The sequence below is a fragment of the Haplochromis burtoni genome, unplaced genomic scaffold, assembly GCF_018398535.1.
Source record: "Haplochromis burtoni strain Fernald_Lab_line unplaced genomic scaffold, NCSU_Asbu1 Contig_70, whole genome shotgun sequence".
Taxonomy (NCBI): Eukaryota; Metazoa; Chordata; class Actinopteri; order Cichliformes; family Cichlidae; genus Haplochromis; species Haplochromis burtoni.
The window spans coordinates 306,545-328,788 of record NW_024582431.1 but is presented as its reverse complement, the minus strand read 5'-3'; the positions used below and the strand labels follow the sequence as shown (position 1 = coordinate 328,788).

The 22,244-nt window shown below is 39.9% G+C and overlaps 1 protein-coding gene across 2 annotated transcripts in view; it reads right to left on the bottom strand.

Moving 5' to 3' along the window:
- Nucleotides 1-22,244, bottom strand: part of pkd1a (polycystic kidney disease 1a) — a 72,874-nt gene that overhangs the window by 7,869 nt on the left and 42,761 nt on the right. The window contains exons 24-53 of one of the 2 annotated variants that reach the window (XM_014334434.2): nucleotides 21,430-21,582; nucleotides 18,828-18,968; nucleotides 16,278-16,599; nucleotides 15,966-16,182; nucleotides 15,530-15,689; nucleotides 15,269-15,421; nucleotides 15,000-15,144; nucleotides 14,177-14,497; nucleotides 13,952-14,040; nucleotides 13,268-13,580; nucleotides 12,264-12,444; nucleotides 11,889-12,153; nucleotides 11,607-11,802; nucleotides 11,214-11,384; nucleotides 10,979-11,122; nucleotides 10,643-10,853; nucleotides 10,414-10,540; nucleotides 10,195-10,305; nucleotides 10,027-10,076; nucleotides 9,444-9,658; nucleotides 7,165-7,243; nucleotides 6,958-7,073; nucleotides 5,836-6,038; nucleotides 4,661-4,855; nucleotides 4,408-4,547; nucleotides 3,909-4,039; nucleotides 3,507-3,618; nucleotides 3,000-3,125; nucleotides 1,520-1,691; nucleotides 1,139-1,429 (exon numbers count right to left, since the gene is read on the bottom strand). In XM_014334434.2, the coding sequence (XP_014189920.1) occupies nucleotides 1,139-1,429; nucleotides 1,520-1,691; nucleotides 3,000-3,125; nucleotides 3,507-3,618; nucleotides 3,909-4,039; nucleotides 4,408-4,547; nucleotides 4,661-4,855; nucleotides 5,836-6,038; nucleotides 6,958-7,073; nucleotides 7,165-7,243; nucleotides 9,444-9,658; nucleotides 10,027-10,076; nucleotides 10,195-10,305; nucleotides 10,414-10,540; nucleotides 10,643-10,853; nucleotides 10,979-11,122; nucleotides 11,214-11,384; nucleotides 11,607-11,802; nucleotides 11,889-12,153; nucleotides 12,264-12,444; nucleotides 13,268-13,580; nucleotides 13,952-14,040; nucleotides 14,177-14,497; nucleotides 15,000-15,144; nucleotides 15,269-15,421; nucleotides 15,530-15,689; nucleotides 15,966-16,182; nucleotides 16,278-16,599; nucleotides 18,828-18,968; nucleotides 21,430-21,582 (5,250 nt within the window). The remainder of the gene's footprint in view (nucleotides 1-1,138; nucleotides 1,430-1,519; nucleotides 1,692-2,999; nucleotides 3,126-3,506; nucleotides 3,619-3,908; nucleotides 4,040-4,407; nucleotides 4,548-4,660; nucleotides 4,856-5,835; nucleotides 6,039-6,957; nucleotides 7,074-7,164; nucleotides 7,244-9,443; nucleotides 9,659-10,026; nucleotides 10,077-10,194; nucleotides 10,306-10,413; nucleotides 10,541-10,642; nucleotides 10,854-10,978; nucleotides 11,123-11,213; nucleotides 11,385-11,606; nucleotides 11,803-11,888; nucleotides 12,154-12,263; nucleotides 12,445-13,267; nucleotides 13,581-13,951; nucleotides 14,041-14,176; nucleotides 14,498-14,999; nucleotides 15,145-15,268; nucleotides 15,422-15,529; nucleotides 15,690-15,965; nucleotides 16,183-16,277; nucleotides 16,600-18,827; nucleotides 18,969-21,429; nucleotides 21,583-22,244) is intronic. The other variant, XM_014334435.2, reaches the window with a different exon arrangement.

Below are 22,244 nucleotides of genomic sequence, written 5' to 3'. Positions count from 1 at the left end.
CTGTTTGTGTGATTCTCTTTAATGGAGAGAAAAACAAATATTTCTCATAAATTAACTTTTGTGTATATTCTATTCGTATGACTAATTCTCATATGAAGCTTGTCCAGGGTTGTTTCTGGCAAATTTGTTTAATTTCTTTCAGACGTCTCAAACCTAAGCATCAGTTCTTCTCATAAGCCTAGTTTATGGTCGTCACATTGGTGGTGATGTCACTATAGCTTCGCCACTGCTACTTGAGGGAACGCCGTCTTCTCTGCAGTCTCTCAGAAACTTTCGATAATCTGAAAATGTCTGCTGACACGTCAATGAAATGTCTTCACTCTGGCAAACCACGTCACAAAAATAAGAGCTGAAACCAAAATGACACTAAATCGTGGTGCGTCCCGGTGACGGTGACGTCACTACTGTCAAATGAGTATAAAACAGGCTTTAACTTACATGTGCTGATAAATCTGAACAAACTGTCAGAGGTTAAAACACACTAAGACATTTCCTGTATTTCCATTATAGGTTATTTTATTTTGGTTAGATTTATGAGCAGAAATTTATTTATTTTTTCTCATTTAAAAACAAAACTTTACCTACAATGGCCTTGATCTCTGTAACTACTGTTACAGAGATCGATTGGTAATGAAGACGTCGCAAATGTTAAATGTATACGCTCTTTATTTTCCTGCAGCTTTCAGCAAACATCGCTTCATCTTTAATAATCAACAGTGTGCTTGTTTGGGACTATTTTAGCTGTGAATTAACAGATTTAGTTGATTAGTGAAGATTTACAACAGCAGCATTGTGTCTGTGAGAATGACTCTGTCAGCCAGAGCAACTTAACGACACACTGATGCTGTTTTTAATTATTTCAGAGAAAACAAAGGAGCGCTACAGCGATAGTGATAATTGCTTCCACAGACAATTATTGATATTAGATTCATTTCATTGCTGCTTTTTGGTCTTAGATTGGATTTGTTGTCAATAATAAGAAGTCAAAATCATTACAATTGTTTTCTAAAACGTGAATAATGTTTATCTTTCCTCTTCAACGCATTCCCAGATCGTTATAAAAGCAAAAATGTCATAAACAACATGCAACATATTTCTGTAAAATTACCCTGGATTCCTCTCTTTCTTTCTTTCTTACCTTGAGTACCAGTATGAACAACAGCAAGGCAGACATGACGGTGTACATCTGAGTCTGTCTGGCCAGGGGGTAGAAATCTGTGAAGGTATCCCGAGGGTGCTTCAGGTATGATGTCCATTGCTGTTTAGCTATTATGCAGCGGCACAGGTGTATTCCGAATACAGACGCTGCTAGAGACAGTTTACAGATACCCAGGAGTCTCCAGGCTGACAGCAGGTACCTATAGCCTTCTCTGAGGAAGCCCAATATGCCCCGAACGAGGAAATACAACACCAAGGCGAGGAGGATGATCTGGAACCACAAAGTGCCATTTTAAAAATGATACTAAAGGGAAAACGAAACAGCTGTAGTTCAAGGATTCATGGTTATGGGAATGTTTACCATTAGAAGAAGCTGCAGGTCCAGCCCTGTGATTGGCCACAATGTGATGACAATGAGGTCAAAGCTGGACTGGGCACGCTCGGAGACTGGGAACTCAAACAGGAAGGAAAAGACGGCCAGCAGGTTTGTGTTTACGTTATAGAGAGAGAATTCCACAAACACGGCGCGAGTCCTATGAACATGAACACAACAAAACACGCAGTTAGTGCACATGATAAGATCAGGAGCCCACATTTAAGCTGATAACAGTATTTGGTCATTTAAATTTCTGATTTACTGGCCCCACTGATATATCGGGCTCTAACCAGGAATCAAAATATTTCACATAGTTTCGGTCAGGTATCTGTTTTGATACTTTGATACTTTGTTGAGCTGATTATGTTATAGATTTAGTTTGTTAGAAGAATGACACTAACAATTATTGACAGATTTACATGAAAATTCTTCCAGATGTGGGTCTTGGCCCAACTTAGAAGTGATTAACTTCTGGAATTGATCTGGGACCATAATTTTTTTGGAAGGATTTGTTTTCCAAGCGTGAGTACTTGGGGACATTTTAATGTCTTTGAGAAATTATCATCAATATATCAAAGCAGACCAGAACCAGGGCCTGAAATCATGTCCGTTGAAGGGATTTTCTGCCTTGGAGGAAGTATGTAGACTGCTCTTGTATTTTATTTATGGCAGGAAGTTTTATTTCAAATGAGAAATAAAGGGTACAAACAAAAATGATTTGACGCAATTTTACTGGCTTTCTCCCCTGTGTATATCTGTACCCTAACACAAAATGTGCCGGGATTAAAGAGTTGTTTATACCACGAGTTATCATTCTTAGAAACAGTTGTTAAATGTTAGCCAACGTTCTCAGTGCATTCAGCACTGGATTGTTTTCTGTGTCTTATTTTGATGTTTCATGTTTTACTGATTGTGCAGTGCTTTAATTACTGCAGGCTCCGGGGCAAATTGAGAAAACGGCTCATGATCTGACAGTAAACCTCCGCTCAAGATTTCTAAAGCAGAGGCCACAGTTGTGTTTGATTCCAAACATTGTGAAATTATTGCCCCTAAATTTTGGAGCAACCTGGTCAATGAAACCAATGAGCATGACCTCTTTCAGGTCATATTCTCACTCCCTCACTGCCAAATGATCTCACACTTCGCTGGACCGGAAAGCATTTGTTTTTGTTCTTGGGCAAGGTTAGCATACACACCAGATGTGCAGCATGCCAACATCCAAGTGAACTCCACGTGGGCCAGAATATGGCATGCTTAACTGTTTACTGGACTGAACCAACTGGACTTTGCAGGTCAAACTGGCTCAGCTCAGTCCACAGCCACTGGTGTGAGTACATGTTTAAAAAAAAAAGCAAAACACTGTGCTGTCCTGAACAATACAAAGGAAAATGTGTTTTAATTATTTTGCTGTAACTCAGACTTTACATGTCCTACTGCTGTAGTCATGTCTTCACATGATCACTACCTAGAGTCGAGCCAGTGCAGCTGTTGCAGCTGCTTTAAAGAAGAGGAGGCTTCTTCCAGGCTTCTGTTCAGCTGGTGAACCACATCTCTGCTGTTATACACCCCCATCCGATCCAAACGCCACACCCTTGGAAAACGTGTGGGAGAAATTACAAAAGAGAAAGAAGTGAACAGGGGACATCAAAGAAAGCCAGATGTTAAAAACAAAACTATGCAGAACATTAACATCCACCAGCTTGTCGTCAACCCATTTAGAATTAGATTTTGAGTTCATATCTACACCTTTTATGGATTTTTGCCTATTTGGCATAGCCAAATGGAAAAGCTCATAAAAGAAATCTGCAAGTCCAAAATGCATGTATGAGACTTTATCTGAAAAGTAATATCTTCTGTTTTCTCTTAGTCTATCTCTAACGCTAAACAGGTTACCAATGACCTGCAAATTAACAATAGTTAATAACTTTTAATAGCCACACAGACACAAGCAGGTTTTCAATAATTTCCTTACCAATCTGAATCCATGGCACCAAAAACTGTACTATTATCCTCTTCTTTACTTGGAGATATGACCAAGTGCTTTCCCCAGAAAGATGATGTGTTTTCTGACCTAAGAGAATCTGCTAATGGAAAAGTTTTGAAAAGATTACAATGACGTCCATCTGCATTTATTTCATCAGTTTACCCAGAAAAAAAGAATGCAATCATAAAATGCAATTCAGATAATAGTCAGGATCCTGAAATATTAAACATTATGTCTCTGACTCAGTAGTACTACTGAAGAAAGCTACACAAAGAAGCAAAAAATAGATTCAATAAGTCTGAGATGTGCTCTGTCAAAGAGCTCTGATGTAGCTCCAAACAAGTTCACATCTCAGTAAAGGTAAAGATAGTGGCCACAAAGAAATCTCACCCTGTGCGTCACGGATTTGTCTGAGCCTCAACGTGCCGAGTAACACGCTTCCTGTGTCTCTCAAGAGGGCAGACTCATCCAGGAGCCGTGGCAACATGGAGTCATGCAGCCACGCTAGAACATCTTCTCGGCTAAAAAAATAAATAAATTAATTAAAAAAAGACCACAAGGAAGGTTATTTGTCCCACGCGGACAAACAGGCTGAAGAGGAACATACAGGATGGTCGTGCCCACTCAGTAAGACTTAACACTATAATAGAAGACACTCTAGAGCTGAGCACAGGTAGTTTGTGATAGAATTTCACATCTGATCTCTTTTATTTTAAAGAAAATGACAAAATCAGGTGAAATCCTGAGAGAAAATCTGCTGCCATAAAATCCTTCCTAAGACTTCTCACAGTCTTATGAGCAAGTCAGCCTTTACAAATGAGAGCAGCAACAAGGTTTTGGAAACATTAAACCACGAAAATATTCCAGCTCTATTCATGTACATTCATACCTGCTGATGTTGTGGTACTCGGGTGTGTGTAGGGCTCGCTGCAGCTGAGTGCGCAGCCTGAGGCTGTGAGTGTCTTTGGCTGAGTCGGAATAGTTGAGAAGCACAACGACCAACAGGAAAAACATATAGACCAGAAAATTCTGAAAATAAGAGAAAAGAATTCTGTTATTGATCACCATTTAAAGATTTAAATATTGAAAGGAGACTCCAGCATCATCTCTCTCTAACCCACTATATTCTCTTCTTCACTGACCTTCAGCATCGTGTGCAGCATGTGGACCTTGCGGGCCTGGTGTCGGGCCTGAGACAGAGCAAAGCCCTGTGGAGGTCTCACCCTCGGTACCCGCTGGACCACTCTCTCCACCCTGGGGAACTCCACCAGCACATCCTGGTCCTCAGGACGCAGCCGGCGCACACACAGTGCGTAGTAAACTGCTTCACACAGCACCTGTGGGGCACATGGCAGATAACTTGTTATGCTAGGCAACCAATTTCAAAGTCCAGAATTTTGATGTTGCATTTACTCAACCCAAAGTCAAATGTGTGGTCCAAATCGATCCACTCTAAGGAAAATTGGACAACCTACTATTAACACAACCACAGCCAGATGGCAATTTAGTGAAAATGGGTGTCTGAGACACTGAAAATATAGAAAAATCTTGTGGGAACAATCAACTTGTCCTTTCTGAACTCATCTCAAACATTTTAAGGGTCCAAAGTGGTGCAATAATACATTCTCTAACCCTGCTTTAAGTGTGTTTTTGACACTTAATGGTACTGTAACAACATAACATTATCAGGTTCTGAAGATGGTGTGGTGAATGTATGCCTTTTTAGATTCACAGCAGATATATGAAACAGCCTCAAGCAGCCAAACTGGCTCTAAAAGCGAATCAATCCCCATAGACGCCCACGTTAAAATCCCCAACATTACTGAAGCAAGAAAAAATGTTTAAAACATCTTTAAATACTCTAAAGTTAAGGACGTGCGTGCTTTGACTAACACGTCCAAATAAAGTACTTCTGGATCAAGAAAAAAACAAGACAGCAGTGAGCAAAACACTAAAAATGAGATTTCACAAAGGACTCTTCAAAATAATGGCTGATGTCATGGTGACCACATCTGTCTTTTATACAGTGTATGAGCTGCTGTCTTCATTTGGGGGCACTGTATCTTGTCACTTCACTTTAATTCAATTGATATAGGCCCAAATGACAACAGGAGTTTTATATTGTAAGTTAAAGAACATACAATAATACAGAGAAAACCCCAACAATCAAACAACTCCAGTGACTTGGCATGTAGTTGGGAAAAATGGGAAGAAAAAAAACTCTTTTAACAGGAGGAAACCTCTGGAAAAACCAGTGAGAGGCTGAGACAGGACAAAAGACACACTATGAAATCTTTGCAAAACCACGTGTCTTTACCTTAATTGGCTCCAACAGTAGAAATGAGCAGAAGAAACTAGCAAAGCAGGAGATTAACCACATCATGGCAACATTCTGACTGAACCCATAGCCGGCCCAAACTGAAACACCATTGGCCAGAGCGATTCCTGCCCAGCTGCCCCACATGGCAGCACGTCCACACCAAGGTGGAAACCGTCTTGGACGACACACATCTGTTACAACTGTGAAAAGAAGAATACGGTGCCAAAGACAAAACAAATACAAATCATCAGGCACTGAAAACTTTAGGAAGTATTTAAGCGTAAAACCACTTAACTGAAAAAAAACGAGCATTTTAATGATCCTTTTCGACTCTTTGAAGGTTATTTTGCACTTTGCAAAAGAAAGCAGAGTTCTTGGAGACTTTGAGTCTTCAAGGACTTCAAAGTCTTTTCGATTAGTAACATAATTAATAAATATATCAAGTTTCCAGAGAAAGAATAAATGACATTGTAAGTTTGATGCCTTTTCAATTTACCTTTTCTATCGCAACCAAGGACATATGTCACTTATTAAAAATTGAGACTGCAAAACGAAAGCACAATGCACACACACGCTGGTTTCACATCAAAGCACAACTATAAAGGCTCAGTCACACATCTGGCAGTACAAGACTGATTACTCTGTGAAAGTAACAGCCTTTTTTCTTTTTAAGAGTAATCACCAAACTTTGCTTTACCTAATGAGAGTTATAAGCCTTCTAAAACCCTTGGATAGGTGATTTATGTGTCCTCTCTTACTAATCTAAACAAAGAGACAGCAGGAAACTTTAAAAATAGAACATCTATGGGGGCAAATAACATCTGGATGGTCTTTTAAAGGGACAATTCAAATCAAAATGTAAAAATCAAATCTGCATATTTTTTCCCTGGGCTGTAGTACTATTTATTATAAAAGTCTGCCTTCTCTTAATTTCTATTTTACAAGTCAGTGTTTTACAAATAAAATATTTAATTTTGAGAATAATTTTCTGAATAAACTATGACTCTTTAAAATTTGGTGAGACTGTTTAGTGCATTCCTAATTGTAATTCTTCAAAGTTTAATCAGTAAATTTGAAATTTGAATTTTACTAGATAATTCAAACTGCCTGCACACACACCTGTGTTTGAGGTGAAGGCTGTCTTTGGTGGGTCCCGCCTCACAGATTCCAGAAGAAGAGGGTCATTCAGCTTTGTCAGGAGAATCACTTCAGTCTTATCTTCAAAAATACTCGACCTGCAACACAAACAGTGGCAACACAAAATCAAGCGAATCTACACAGGTCTCAAATGATTCTGGGGAATTCCTTGTCCAGAATATAACTTACAGGTCAGCCATCTCGCTTTCATCTGCCTGAGGAAAGAAGTTCTGTCCGTCTGCCAGTATGTGCTTGATCAGATCTTCATCTATAAGAAGACAGTGTGAAACTGGATCATCATACACATTCATTAAATTCAGTCACTAAACGAACTCGCTGCCATGTCTTTCTGGGGTTTCTGAAATGTAACGTGTTAACTTTTCTCAGTTATTAACATGGTCAGAACCGATCCAACTACTCAGCTATGACAGAAAACCGCTACTGAAGATGCGCTCTATGATTACAGACACAATTTGTGTAATTCTGCCTAGTCTGCACTACCTCCGAGGATTTTAAACCAAACAATCAATCTGTGATTGAAGTGACTTTAATCTTTAATTCAAGGGGCTTTAAAGAAAATTTGCATGAACTATTCAGGAATTGCAGCAATTTTTACAAGAGTAAAAAGAGTCAAAAAGAAGCAGTTTCATGGCCTGTTTTCTTGTTATTTCATGACAAATCAAGCAGAATATCTTGAAGCTGATTCAAAGCATTGAATTGGTATTTTGTAGTTTTTCAGTGTAATGTTGAAATGTAATGTTTCTACTTCCTTTAGGGTCTGTATGATCCTCCTTTGTTGCACCAAACCTCTTCATATGCTTCTCCTGAGGCCTCTTTTCCCCTTGTTTGGCAGCTCCATATTCATACATCATACACACACATTTTTCTAGTATATCCACTGTCCCTCCTCTGTACATGTCCAAATCTTAGCCTTGCTTCTCTAATTTTGTCTAGGTGACTGCAGTAAAACCCCGGCAGAGCATCACAGTGGAGGAAGTACAGTCCCTCGCTATAACGCGGCTCACTTTTCGTGGCCTCGCTGTTTCGCAGATTTTTTATTTGTGGAATTTTGCATGTTTTTGGGTTGTTGGTTTTTTTAACAGCGCATTGTGTTCTGCATCCTGTTTGGCTGTGGACCATTGTCAATTAATCTCCTCCGTGCCGTGTCACCTGTACAGTACAGAATGTGTTCAGCTTGTCAAATTTACATAAATCTTCGATCCCTAGCAGTGTGACTCTGAAGTGCTGTACTGTATATTTGTAAGTTTTCTCCCCAACAAACAACAATGTCGACGAAACATTTTGCACCATCAAAGGCACCTGTGGTAGCACCCAAAAGGCAGAGGAAGATGCTAACCATCGCACAAAAAGTTGGACTTCTGGACATGCTAAAGAAAGGTAGAAGTTACCGTATTTTCCGGACCATAAGGCTCATTAAGAGAAACAAAACAGTCAAAAAAGTCAAACTTTACTGAACTCATTCTTCTTGCTTCCTCTACTTCTGTACCATTGAATCATTAATGTTGCATTCTCTGGCAGCTGCTCTATTAACATGTTCTGGACCTGAAAACAGGGTTTGATCTTTGTTTTCATTCTATAATACTGGACTTATTTTTCTATGAAGGTTTGAACTTCGAGAGTGTTTAAACAAGAGAGAATAGTGTGAAAATGCCTGTCTGAGAAAACTGTCTAAAGTGTGTAGTGAGGGATTTTACAGCCTTAAAACATCTATAATAATTGTAAAAAATAAAGTTGGCTACTTTAATTTCACCTATCACAGGTTATTTTTAGAGCGTAACTCCCGTGATAAACGAGGGACCACTGTACCGCATTTGGTGATGTCCACTGATTCTTGATTCTAAAGTGCTTTTATTCAACAATCAAAAACACTCCTTGTGTTTTAAAATTATGTTCTAATTTCTTAAATAAAAACTATTGCATTACTTTTCCTAAATCCCTTGAATTCAAACTGAAAGTCCACAGTTCAATCACATCTTCATTTTTTGGGCATAAAATCCACTGTGGTGTGATGCAAAGACAAACCACCAAAATAACTTACTGTCCAAAAACAGTTAGACTATATGAAAATAAATGAATGATTATTTATTGTGCATTTTGTGTGTAGTTTATTTTCCTAAAAAGAAATGAAAAACAAAAACGATGAATCTGACATTACTACTATAGTTTTTAATGCAATATTTGCTTTTATAGCCTTATTGTTTGTCTTTAGATTTTCTGCAGATATTGCTGCACATTTAATTCCACAACATTCATCAAGTGAAAATCTGCTTTCATCACATTTAGCTCAGGCCATTATGAGACACTGCATACAACTTCTAACGATCGGTTGTCCATTTATGGCCTTTTTAAGAAAACTAAATTCAGTGTTTCTGAAGTGTTTTCGCAAATATCCCACTTTTGCTCAGAAAACGTTTGATTTAATACTGCAGCCTGTTTGCTTCAGTTACCTGAAGAGGTGAAATATTTGTTGCGTTGCTCGGCGCCTTCTTCATCATCAGGGTTAAAGGCCATGTCCACACCGAGGTGCCTGCTGCCCTGACCCCTCTTCAGCCTGGGCATTCCTGCCCCGTGCCCAGCGCCTCCAACCACCGAAGTGTCACTCAGCAGCTCTGGCCAGTCCCTGTCCTCTGTCTCCTCCTCTACCATGTCCCAGCTCTCCTCACTAAAATGCACAATGAGTAATGTTTGTGACTCAGACTAACTTTAGCAAATAATTCATTTGCTCTGAAGGTCATTCCAACAAAACAAGTTTGTCAGAGAAGAATAACGTTGTTGTCATTATTCTGATAAAACTGTTGCTTTCGAATTTAGAGTTGTTTGGTGAAGAAAATGTTTCGCTCACTTCAAATTCAAAAGATAGTTATTTTTTTTAAAAAACGTATATTTTTTAAACTTTCACATCTCTTGCAGATCACATAAGACGAACCATTTCCACTTTATTGTGGAAATGTACGTTGATTCTCACAGCTTGCTATTCCACTACATCTGTTTTCCAACAAACAGGTCGTTACCTGAAATAAATATGCTTACCTTTTAGTTGATGGAGTGGGCAAGTCCACGTTGGTCTCCTCTGAGTTGGTCTGAGGAAACAGAGATGATGGATGGAGAGAGAGACAAACATTAATGACCTGAAAAGGTGAAAGTAGAATCTTTCCCAAATGTGACTTTTAAACCCCGTGTTTTCGTGACAGACTTTACCTCGCCATTAAAAAAGAGGAAGGAACTTCCAGCCATGGAGTTGTCCAGGAAGTCATCGATCTCCACTGACTCCTGGTCCACTTGTTGTGGCACCTGCTCCACGGTCACACACTATTGTTTACAGATACACAATGACAGAGGAAATATTCTGCTTTATCCAGGGCCTTTGAAAGACAAGAAAGCTTGATCATATATCATATTTGGTAAGGTTTGGGTTACCTTGCTGCGGCTCATTCTGAACAGCGTGAAAACAAGCAAGTAGAGAGGGTAGACGATCAGACAGGTGACCACGCCTGCTGCCACTGTCTCGCCGTTTAATGATGAAGACCTTGACACAGCCCTCGGGCTGAAGGACATGATTGCATTCATTAGAAGTTGCATGGTGGGAATTTACAAAGAGAGACAGACAAGACAAAAAAAAAAAAACCCGTCACACCCATTCACGCACCCGTATCGCTTGTCCACCACAATGCTGTACCACAGAGTGTTGGCCAACAGGAAGAGCTGGAGTAACAAAGCACAGCACGTGGCTCTCTGCAGGCGGGTGAACGGGCTCCGGGTGGGCCTCTCCCACAGCGAAACCCACAGGTGACTCTCACACAGTGCCCTCTGCAGCTCATACCGCAGGAGGCGAGGCAGCTGAAGAAGCACAGCCTCCTCTGGGAGCAAAAAATAGAAAGCGATACACTGGAGTGAACAAGCTTGCATTATCCATCAAGCAGTTGTTTTGCTACACTCAATCTTTAATTATTTAATTACACGCCACCTAATCGCAGTTCCTTACCTGAAGCCTCCACCTCCATCTCCACCTGTCCATGAGTTCTCTCGTTGTCCACTGACAGCCAGTCTTCCACCAGGAAATAGTGGCTGCTTCCTGTCTGCAAGTCTTTTACCAAGACATACTGTAGCTTCCATGCTGGAGACAGACCTGAAGAAGGGGCAGCAAATAATGGTTAAATGATGGATAAACATTAATATACAGACTCTGCTTGGGCTCCTTCTGTTGTGTGTGTCTTTACCTTTATTGTCATGCCAAATACGTATTTTCCAGACATTGCCCAAGCTGGTGTCTGTCGCAATATGAAAGATGTCGAGTGCATTGCGGGCAAAAGCCCCTCTGCTGTCGAGATGGCGATGTCCGCTACGGCTTTCACGCCCATATAAACTGATTCCCACGTGAGCCGTGGTGCCTGGATCGAAGAGAGAGGCAGTTTGCATGAATTCTCTTCATTTCTTGATGTAGGAATAGATTTTATTGAGTTTAAAATTTGAAGTTGAACTGTTATGATTTGCCTTATTTTCTGTCATACACACACTGTTACAGTGACACATGACGCTCATATTGAACATATTGGCAAAGTTTCAAAAATGACATCAAAACGACATCTACCTGTTACGTCGTTTTATCTCACCTGCCCCTTGGTTCCAGCCAGTTTTCACCTGGACCTCATACTTAAAGAGTCCATCTCGGCCACAGAGTGGAACCACACCAGCACGCCGTAGATCCAGCTGGTCCAACTTGTGTAAGATAGCCGCTGCTACAACATAGCATATTAAGCCCAATAGACACACCAACAGCACGACCAGGCTTGGTGCCCCTGAACGCTCCTGAAGGAGGGGGGAAATGGTTTAAGTGGTTTTGTTTATTTAGTGCACATCCACAAATAGTGACTGGTATTTAGTGAGATACTGACTGGCAGTTTAAAACTGATGGCATTGGTTGGCACAAACAGGCCTGCGGCGAAGGATGTGAGGTGCTTGGTACGGCAAACCGCCCTGCTGGCGTTGGTCTCTGCTAATGGCACCATGCCATCTGTCCGCCACTGCTTTTCACTCTCACTGAAGTACTGACACAGAGAAGCAAACACCCCGACCTCCAGACGCACATCCACGGGCAGAGACTCAGAGCTGCAGGGCGTACTCACGTTGATGAAGTAGTCCAGAGTGGTGTCGTAGGTCCTATTTAGCAACAGTGACATTTTTGGAGATAAACAGGAGACAAGGACAGGAGATGCCAGCCATAGCAAAGTTACTGCATATTTAATGCTGCAAATGAACAGAGTTCTTACTCTGGTGACAGGAAGAAGGTGTAGTCCCTGTGGTCAAGATCTTGCCCGCTGGTCATATTGAGAGTGATACGTTTTGTGTCTGTGCAGTTGAACTCATTGGGTTGTTCGTGGGAATGGAGGTAGGCGGTGATGAATGGCTCCTCTTTGTCATTCTTTTCTCTTTCATACTTTTCTTTTAAATCTAGAAAAGAAATGAAAATAATGACAGTAACACCAACACAAAAATACACAGTCAGTAAAGAAACAAACAAAGACACAATTTACATTTAGAAGTACAGACTTAGTCACCAAATGACAAGACCAGACAGCTTTACAATATACAAAATGAACTCAAGTTCACTCGCCCTGTTATTTCATCTATACTATATAAAGTACATAATTTTATTGTCTGGCCACTGACATAGCTGTATGTTCGCAAACCCATTCAGAATCCATACCGAGGCATTCATATTCTGCAGTTCAGTACTGCACAGAGTCACAATTATATATTTCTGGCAATATAATAACATATGTATCTTTTAATTTGAACTATAATAGATGCTAAAAACAACACAAAATCCTTTTTTTCATTCATTCCTAAAGAAAAAATGATAAATTCCAGTTACTTGGACAATAAATATACATTTAAAACACCTCCAAATGATTATTAGCTTAATCATCAAGCAGCTCAGACTGAGCAGTGTGGAGACAAAGTCAGAGAGCCAAGGCTGACACGGTCTGAACATGCACAAAGGAGGACAGTCAATGTATTGGACAAATCAGGAGGAAAAGAGGAAGACCACAGAAAAGATTCATGGTTATAGTGAAGGAGGACATGCAGAGGATTGATGTGACAGAGGAGGATGCTAGGGACAGGGTGAGGTGGAGGCAGATGATCTGCTGTGGCATCAAATAAGGGGACAAACCAAAAGAACGAAACCAAGAGATCAAGCATATTTTTGTATTAAAGAAATTAATTTGCTCAGTTCTACCTACTAATGTTTGTGATAAATGTGAGTGCTCACCTTGGATGGTGAAGTTGAGCTGCACAAACAGCCCTGCCTGTCTGTTGCTGTTTCCTGCGCTGACCCTAACGATGACAGAGTCACAGTGGCTGATGTTAACGGCCCCCGCTGTGGGTACTCCTCCAGTACCAGAACCTTCAGAACCCAGCTCTCCAATGCTGCTATTGTTAATGGCAACTGTGATGGCCAGACTATCATCAAGACCAGAGATTGGGATCTGGGTTCCATTTTCAGTGCGAAACTCCATGGATGCTACCTCGGTAGAGATGGTGTAGTTGGCAACATAGTTGAAGGGGAACGGGTTGGACTCCACCTGGATGGAAAAAGTTAATAAAGTCAGTAAAAGTGAACGTGAGGATCTTTTATCTGAAAACAGAATTTGAAAAAGACCAAAGAGAAGGACACAGTTCAGGCAAACTCTTTCAGTGAATGTGCTGATGACAGACTTCGGCACAAACAGCTTTCACGCTGCCAAGTTCTTTGACAGCCATCTAAGGAGAAGGTTCAAAAGAAGAATTTTGTACTTGACTCAGACGTTTCTGCTCTTTTAAGTGTTTTCTGATGTTCAAAGAATGATGTCAGTGTATGTACAAGTAATCCCTGTAGGGCCAAAAGCTCGGACCTCAGAAAGCTGCTTGAGTTTTATTCTACTCGAGTGTCTGGTTGACAATAACATGAACAAACCTGAAAAAGTAGCTGCATGATGCTTTTTCCAGCAGCAGCTCTGCCCAGACTTTTATTGAAAGCTCGGGGGATGGAGAACAGCTGGCACTCTGGTAATATGAAGAGAGAGGAAATTAAACACTGTCATCATGCACATGATTCTTCACAGTTACAGTTTATAATGTCCAACTTTCTGCAGTTTATAGTGAAAAATTCCAACCTGAGACACTAAATGCACAAACAAACCTGGACTGTTGTTGCCATGGTAGCAGAGGAGACTCTGGGGGTCTGCCAGTTTTCCCGTAGCAGCTATCTCAGCTCCCCTCAGAACGAGTGGCTCCTCGTTGAGTACGCGGCCGTGCATGAGGATCAACATGAGCACCGAGGACAGACTGTAAGCCTTTGCTGCCACACGCAGAGGGTGTGGCTCCAGTGTGTCTAACACGGCGTTTCCATACTCTTCACCAGAGGAAGAAGGGGTTGAGATGGACGGGGGTGAGGGGGAATCCAAATAAGCATGGAGGTACGAGTAGGAAGCTGACTGACTGACTTGATGGATCAGATCACCTTGTAAAAAAAGGAGAAAATATGACATACGATAAATTTAAAAAAAATAAATAAAAAGACCAAACTTAACTAGTTTGTTCTTAAACTGTTGGTGCGCACAGTATTGGTGACTGCTCATTTATTTAAGGAAAAATAAAATCATAAATAGATTTTTGAGAGCAGATTCATTCAGTTATGTAATCTACTCAACAACACCACTTACTAGAATTTGGAAGCGTTGTGTTAGTGAGCATTACACGGCTCTAGTTTAGCTGAATTTACACAAATTCACTGCTTTTAGACCAATAAATAAACCAATTTTTAGTTCCTTTATAGATCAGCTATGTTATTTAGTCATAAGTAAGAGCAGTTAGAAAGCTATATCCTCAACTTAACAAAAAATACACAAAGATATCTGACTGGGTAGAAGTTCCTAATTAGTGTTGCAGTTAGAGCCTCATGTAGAAATGAGCAACACTGTCCTAAAAATGCATTTACAGTGACACAGCAGTTTCGTTCTTACCCATGATGTTCAGGATGTTGTCAGCTATTTCAGTCGGAGTGACGACGCCCTGCTTGGTGTCTGTCTGCAGAATGTCCAGCATGGACTCCAGCTTGTTCAGAGTGCTGTTCTGACACTCCTCACAGATGAACTCTCGACTTACCGCCTGGAAAAAAGATGCATGCACATTCACTCGTAACTGATTCGTTTGTATTCTTGGCTCTCCTCTTCTGTTAATAGCCTTAATAATTTCCTTTAAAAATGACCCCGTTTTCTCTCATCCTGCTCACCGTGCACTGTGCAAGAGCAGCGGAGGTCTGCTGGATATCGCTCACAGTTGTCAGATCCAGAGCAGTCAGAGCTCTTGTGATGTTGCTGCGGACTCTGACTCTATGATTGCGCTCATCTTGGGATACGCGTGACGTCCGACTGGTCTGCTCATACTGGAAGAAAGTAAATGCCGATATAATTACTCCTCATGTGTTATCAGCTGTTGTGTGACTTGACAAATGATTGCATTAATCGCTGTTTTATGGCTAGGCCTCTCTTACCTCATTTAGGACTGTAATAAGAACCAATGATAACTCTCTGACCCTCTGGGAATCTCCCTGCTCCAGCAGCTTTTTGAGTTTGCTGTCTGTCAGATCAGAAAGCCAGTGGGGAAGACTGCTGTATCCAGAAGGTGGATCTGGCAGTACAACCTCAATGGTCCTGGACACAAACAGGAAAAAAAACAACTGAATATAGAATTTGAAACTTCACTATATGCACGTGGAACAGCAGTCACTGGTGAACAAGAAGAGCAACAATAACAGCAATGTTGCTTCTAGATGCCATGAAACTCAACAACTGAGCAAATACCTTGGGGATTGTAGTGATTCCTTGAAACATTTCAGTAATATAACACCATGGTAGCTAAAAGTGACTCAAAAAGATTCAGACTGAAATCTCCTCATAAGTGAACTAAACCGAGTAAAGTAGAGTTACTTGTTAAGAGGCATGATGGCAGCTCCCTGGTGGTCCTCCACTGTGATGTACACGTATACATGATGTTGGGCTATGCTGAAACCTGGAGGCAGGAAGGCCGAGTGCTCTGGACTGCTTCCTTTGTACACGCAAAAGTCCTCACAGTATTCTTCTTTGCAGCGTGTCACTAGCAGACTGTACAGCAATGTAGTTTCAGAGTCACCCAGATCACTGTAACCTAAAGGGTTAAAATCAATGCAGGGTCAAAAGACAACAATCCCTATAAAGGATATGATAATTAAAAAGATTTAAGTCACATTTCCTTCTTCCTACCAGAGCAGTTGAAGTGTACGCGGTCCAGCAGTGTGCGTATCCTCCTGCCTTCACCATCAAGATCCGCGTAGGCCACTCCTGCCTCCCCTCCAGCTCTCAGGTGACATTCCCCACCAGCCGGGGCCTTGTTGTGATGCAGTGTGATAGAAGCAGCGCCCTCGCCATTTAAGCTGCTGTCAGTCACATGCAGGGTGAAGACATAGGAATCATTATGCCGCAGGACCCCCTGCCGTAGCACCAGATTCATACCGTCGCTTCCTGTCGTGGTGGAGGAGGAGTCTAGGACCAGAGTCTCATTCTTTAGCGTCATGGCACTCCAGCGCTAAGACAGAGAAGGAAAACAGCCTATAACTCTCTGTTCTTGATATTAGTGACATCAGTGATATCAGTGACACCAGTGTGCTTTTTCCTGCTTGAGTTGCAGTTGAAAAGATGAGTTGGGAATAAAAGGCACGCCATTATCAAACAGTTTGACAGTTGGCCGGATAATCAGATGAAAATTTTCAAGCGGCAGGTCATTTCAAAACACAACTTTTCAAACAGCTCAACCACCACACAAACAAACTGTTTCGTATGGCGTTATTTTTGTGCCACTATTCTGAATGCACGTAAAAAAAAAATTGCAGGTGCAAGTGTTGCATTTTGAGGAGACATTTATTTTGAAATGCAAATGCAAAAACTGAGCGACAGGGGCTGCTATCGTGTGTGTGTATGGATAATAGCAAACACTGAAATACATTTTTTTGCACGCAGCAATGAATTTTGTTCACTCAAATTGAGCTTTTCTTCGCTCAAAATAAATTTCTCCTCAAAATGCAACACTTGCACCTGCAAATTTTTTTTTTACGTGCGCTCAATTTCTTCTTTTCGCTCAGAATAGTGGCACAAAAATAACGCCATAGTTTCGGTGTAGTTCTTCTCAAAACTGAGGAGCTAAATGTAAATCTGCGAGAGGAAAAAAAAAATGTAACAGAGATGGAGAAATATGTAAGAAAGAGTGGACAGGAGACTGAGATAAGAGATCATTTTCAAAGGTAGGAACTGCTCAGCGAATGGAAACTTTATAGACTAGAATGTCCTCATTTGTTTTAGATATTGTATCCAGACATAATGCTTTGATGAATTATGTTTTTGTGAAAATATCGCATGAACATTTTCACACTTTTCTCTCTTGTTTAAAGACTCTCAACGTTCAAACCTTTGTAGAAAAATAATTACAGAATGAAATCAAAGGCACTCGTAGGTGCAGTTGACGGTGCAAAACGTTTCACTGACATTTTTGCGATTGTTGGAGAAAACTTACAAACATACAGTACAGCACTGCAGAGTCACACTGCTAGCGACAGAAGATTTAGATAATTTGATAAGCTGAACGCATTCTATACTGTACAGGAGACACAGCACAAGACTGACTGACAATGGTCTACAGCCAATCAGAACGCAGAAAACAATGCAGTGTAAAGAACAACAACCCCAAAACAAAAAAAACACGCAAAATTGCACAAAAAAATCCAGGAAACAGCGAGACCGCAAAAGGTGAACCGCGTTATAGCGAGGGACCACTGTACTCCGATAAAAGTTTACAAGGACACGCTTTGTTGGACTGGTTACATCTAGAGTAGTGTTACTAGACATGAGGGAGGCATTCTGATGTAACTCTCACCAATAAGTGTATTCCTTAAAATGTCAAACTATGCCCTTTAAATATGGATAGCTTTTAAATCATCATGATAATAAAATAAGTATTCTTAAAGTGCTCAAAAGAGGCGGTAACCTTTGACCCGTAATTTTAGCTTTTTCCTTATTAATAATTTAGCTCCTCTTGTGAAACTTTTTTCCTACAATTTATGTGTACAATATTTCTAAAGCGTCCACATGCATGACAAACCTGACATTTTTCTTAGGAGACAGACAAGTTAATCTTGTCTGTCTCCTAAGTTACTTAGAACTTAGAACTGCAATAAGTACTGTATAAATGATTAAACGTTAAAATTGATGTGTAAGTGAGACAAAACTTGCTAAAGTTTTTTCTTTTCAAGCTGATGGATATCTTTCCCTTTACTAAAGACATATTAGTATGTAATGACTACACATATTGAGTCAGATATGTGTAGAGAGTCCAAAATTCAAATATACTCCAGTCAGTATGGAAAGTATAGTGTAATCCTAACAAAGTGACATTGGTTATACTGCAGCTGAGCAATGTCAGCTGGTAGGTGCAGTTCGAACTCCAGAAACTCAATGATTGTTTTGTCTTTCAAATTGTTTCCTTATGTAAGTTCAACACAACATATTCTCTCTGGCTCAGCTTAAAGGATGACCTCATTCTCACGCCCACACACTACTGCCTGCATCACGAATCCCAGGGAAAGTCTGAATTAAGGAGAGAGGTGGGGCAGCAGAAGAAGAAAGAGAAGAAAGGGACGTGGAAACGTTGACTTCACTGTTGCTTCTGTGGTGCCGTGACCTCATTTTGCTGAGACATAGAAAGACATTTTTAGCCAGATTCTGCCCTTAAAGCTTGACGTCAGTGTTTGTGTGAGCTTTTACCACACGAAGAACGCCCTTGCAGTTGGTGCAGGTTCCTCGGAGGTAGACATACGAGTTCTGGCTGACCTCGTAAATCGACTGGGCCTTACAGGACACACACTCAAGATACACAATGGGAATGTGGCCGCTTTGGACGAGCACCTGTTACAAAAACAGACATGCAGGGATGCAGTCACCAAGATCTGAAAAGAGAACGTTTAACCACCTGAAAAGAAAACGTTATATATGTGCACATTTGGCTTAAATCTGATGTATGTATATGAATATGCACAATCTTTAAGGAAAAAAAAAAATACTGTTTCCCCCAATTGTTATTGAACTATTATTTAAAGAAAATTTCGTGTTTAATCCTTTTTTATTTACTTGCATTTCTAAACACAGAACAAGCACACAGAACAAGAAGTCCTGGACCACAAATCTGCAGTCTGCACTGGAACCCTCAAAATATTTGCCATGGTTCATTATTACAATAGGAAACACTTGTGTCATGCCATGTTATGGCTGGATCACAACAGCTTTTTTGTTCACATTTCTTTTCTTCTTGCTCTGCCTTACACTTTAAGCTCCCTTTCCCCTCTCTTTAAACCACTTTTCTTCTGATTGGCTGCCCCAAAGTTAGAAAAGCAGAGGGCTGTACGACAAAGTGAGATGAATTTCTTACAGAGAAATGTTGAGCTTAAATGTCCTAAAAGTAGCCCTATTTTTACCTCGCTAAATCACTGTGGTAACTTGTGCCGAACACATAAACTGGAAACAGTTATGTTCAAAGTTTAAAATCGGCTAGTAGCGTTTTGTTGTTTCTTTTATTATATCCACCAAGAAGATTGTTTTTGAGGTGTGTTTGCAGCTGTGTCATTCTTACCGTCTGTAAACACAATAGCTCAAACAATTTTAAGAAAGTACTATATAAAGATTTAAAATATCATGTCCCATCTGACCTCTCATTCAAGGTAAACAGACTGATCTCAAGGTGAAAGTGATAATAATACTATGCAGAACTATTTACTATTAAAACTATATTTCACACTTCCATTGTTTGTATTAATAACAGAGGCATATGGGGAATGATATATAGGAATTCTTAATACCATATTACGTATGACCTCGCACCTCAAACTTATATAAAATGTCTTTTATCTTTAAAATTGTACTTAAAATGCTACCGCCTTTGTTTGTATTGGCAACATTTAGGAAATAATGCAGGTATATGTGGATTCTAAACATCACATTATAGTTTGCATCCAGCCTTTGAAGTGCCTTTCTTTCAAGTTGACCCCAAAATGTTTTGTATCTTCAAAGAAACTATTTATATCCACATTAATAAAAACTAAAATCCCATATTCAAAATTATGTCAAGTATATTAAAATGGGTTTCAGCATTGTAAATAACAAAAGCCTGCCGCTTGCACTTGTTTTAACTGCACTACAAACATCTTAAAGTATGTTTAAAAAGAACAAAGTAAAGAAAATGAACATAATATAATGAATATATAAAATAAAATACACTTCAAAGTAAATATTGGCCAGACACTGAGCTGTCTTGGCGAAGGTTTGCACTCTCTGATTGCTTCTTGTTTACAACATGTTTTAAATGCAACGTAGAGTCTCTGCTGGGCGAGTGCATATTATATGTGCAACTTGTTAAACTGTACCTTACTAACATCACAAATCAAGCCAACTTGTAAAGATACAGCTGTGGAAACGGTGTATGCCAATGTCACTGAAACATTCATGTATCCATTTGATAATGCAGAACGTGTGTAAATGTTAAAGTTTAAATGTATCCAGTAAAAATCTCAGAGCTCCCATCTGCTGTCATCAATTTAAATAAGCTGTTAAAATAAAGAGCCAAGATCTTATTCAGCATTAAATCAATTAACTTTAATTAAAATGTTTAGTTTACCGTTCTATACACTAAAACTCTAAAAGATTAATGATTTTCTGAGCATTAATCTCTTGTTTTATTTGCAACACTGTTGTATTTTATTGCTAAATCTTTATGTTATTTATAGATTTTTATCACTACTTTATCATTATCTGATAATGTCTCTGAGCAGGCAGCACTCATAGGGATCATTTTGTGTGACCCGTGAAACCCCACATTTATATGAGTGTGCACAGAATTGGAAGCAGAAATCCTGGATTAACACAGCTGTTAATAACTGCTGTTTTGATACTCATCATCTTTAACTAGGGTTTTAGATATTGTTGAGCCAGCTCATGCAGAGAATATTCAGAATAACATTCTGAATATTCAGAAGTATTCCGTTTTAAGCTGTCTGAATGCTGAACATTTGGGTTTATAGAGACTACTTGCAAACTTTGGTCATGTTTAATATGTGAATCAACCATTTCAACAGTACATATGGCAAAAAATTAAATTATTTTTCTAATATAACTAATTAATATCTTTCACCAGTGATCAATTAACCAAAAGTTGTGAAACATTTTTTAGAAGAAGCATTATTAATAAGTATTAATAGAAAGAAACTGGGAAAGCTGAAAATATAAAGACCGAGAAAAATCTGTGTATAACTTAATGACAATTGACTTTTCTGATGCTATTAATGTGTATTTAATATGTATATAAAAGGAGACTTACAGTCTGTGTGGTGGACTCTGGTGCCAGGCCGTCTTTGCTTATGGTCAGTTTGAAAGTGTATTCAACCTCAGCCTCCAGCTCTGAGCCAGAGATCCCCAGCACAGGGCCGCTGGAGCCCAGGCCGAAGTTCAGGGTGGAGCAGTGCTCTGGACCCTGAAAAGAGAATTTGCAGCAATTTTTTATTTATGTTGTCTGTCTGTCAAGTTGTACAAAATCCTGTTCCACACGGTCTCAAATTCATTCCAACAAACACACTTGCATTTGTAAACTATGGCCCAAAATAATTGGGGAGAGATTAAGGGAAAGCCGACCTACAAAAATAAGTTTCCAGTACTTGTTTCAAATAAATCGCCGACCCGACAGCATCAGGAAGGCTGTTCCAAAGTTTGGGTGCTACAGCAACAAAACTCTGATCACTTTTGGGGTTGTAGCAGAACATGGTGCATGCAACTATTAAGAGATCTCGACCAGATGATCTGAAAATCTGAGGTCTCAGTAGCTCCAATAAATAAGCAGGGGCCTGTCCATGTTGTCAGTTGTTAATAATGGGATGTTAAAGTGGATTTCTTAAGCTCATTAGAAGCCAGTGACGGGAAGAGAGAATACGTGTGATATGAGAGTGCTGCCTTGTTTTTTAGCAGCCTTGTTGCTGTGTTGTTCACCAATTGGTGACGAGAGCTCTGATAGATACTTGTGAAAAGCAAGTTACAATAATAATGGCTGGAATAAGGGTAAGAAACACACCAACGTGGTCAATTATTAATTGGTGGAGAGTGTTAAGACATTTAAGGCTGAGGCTTGGATTTTTCAGTAGT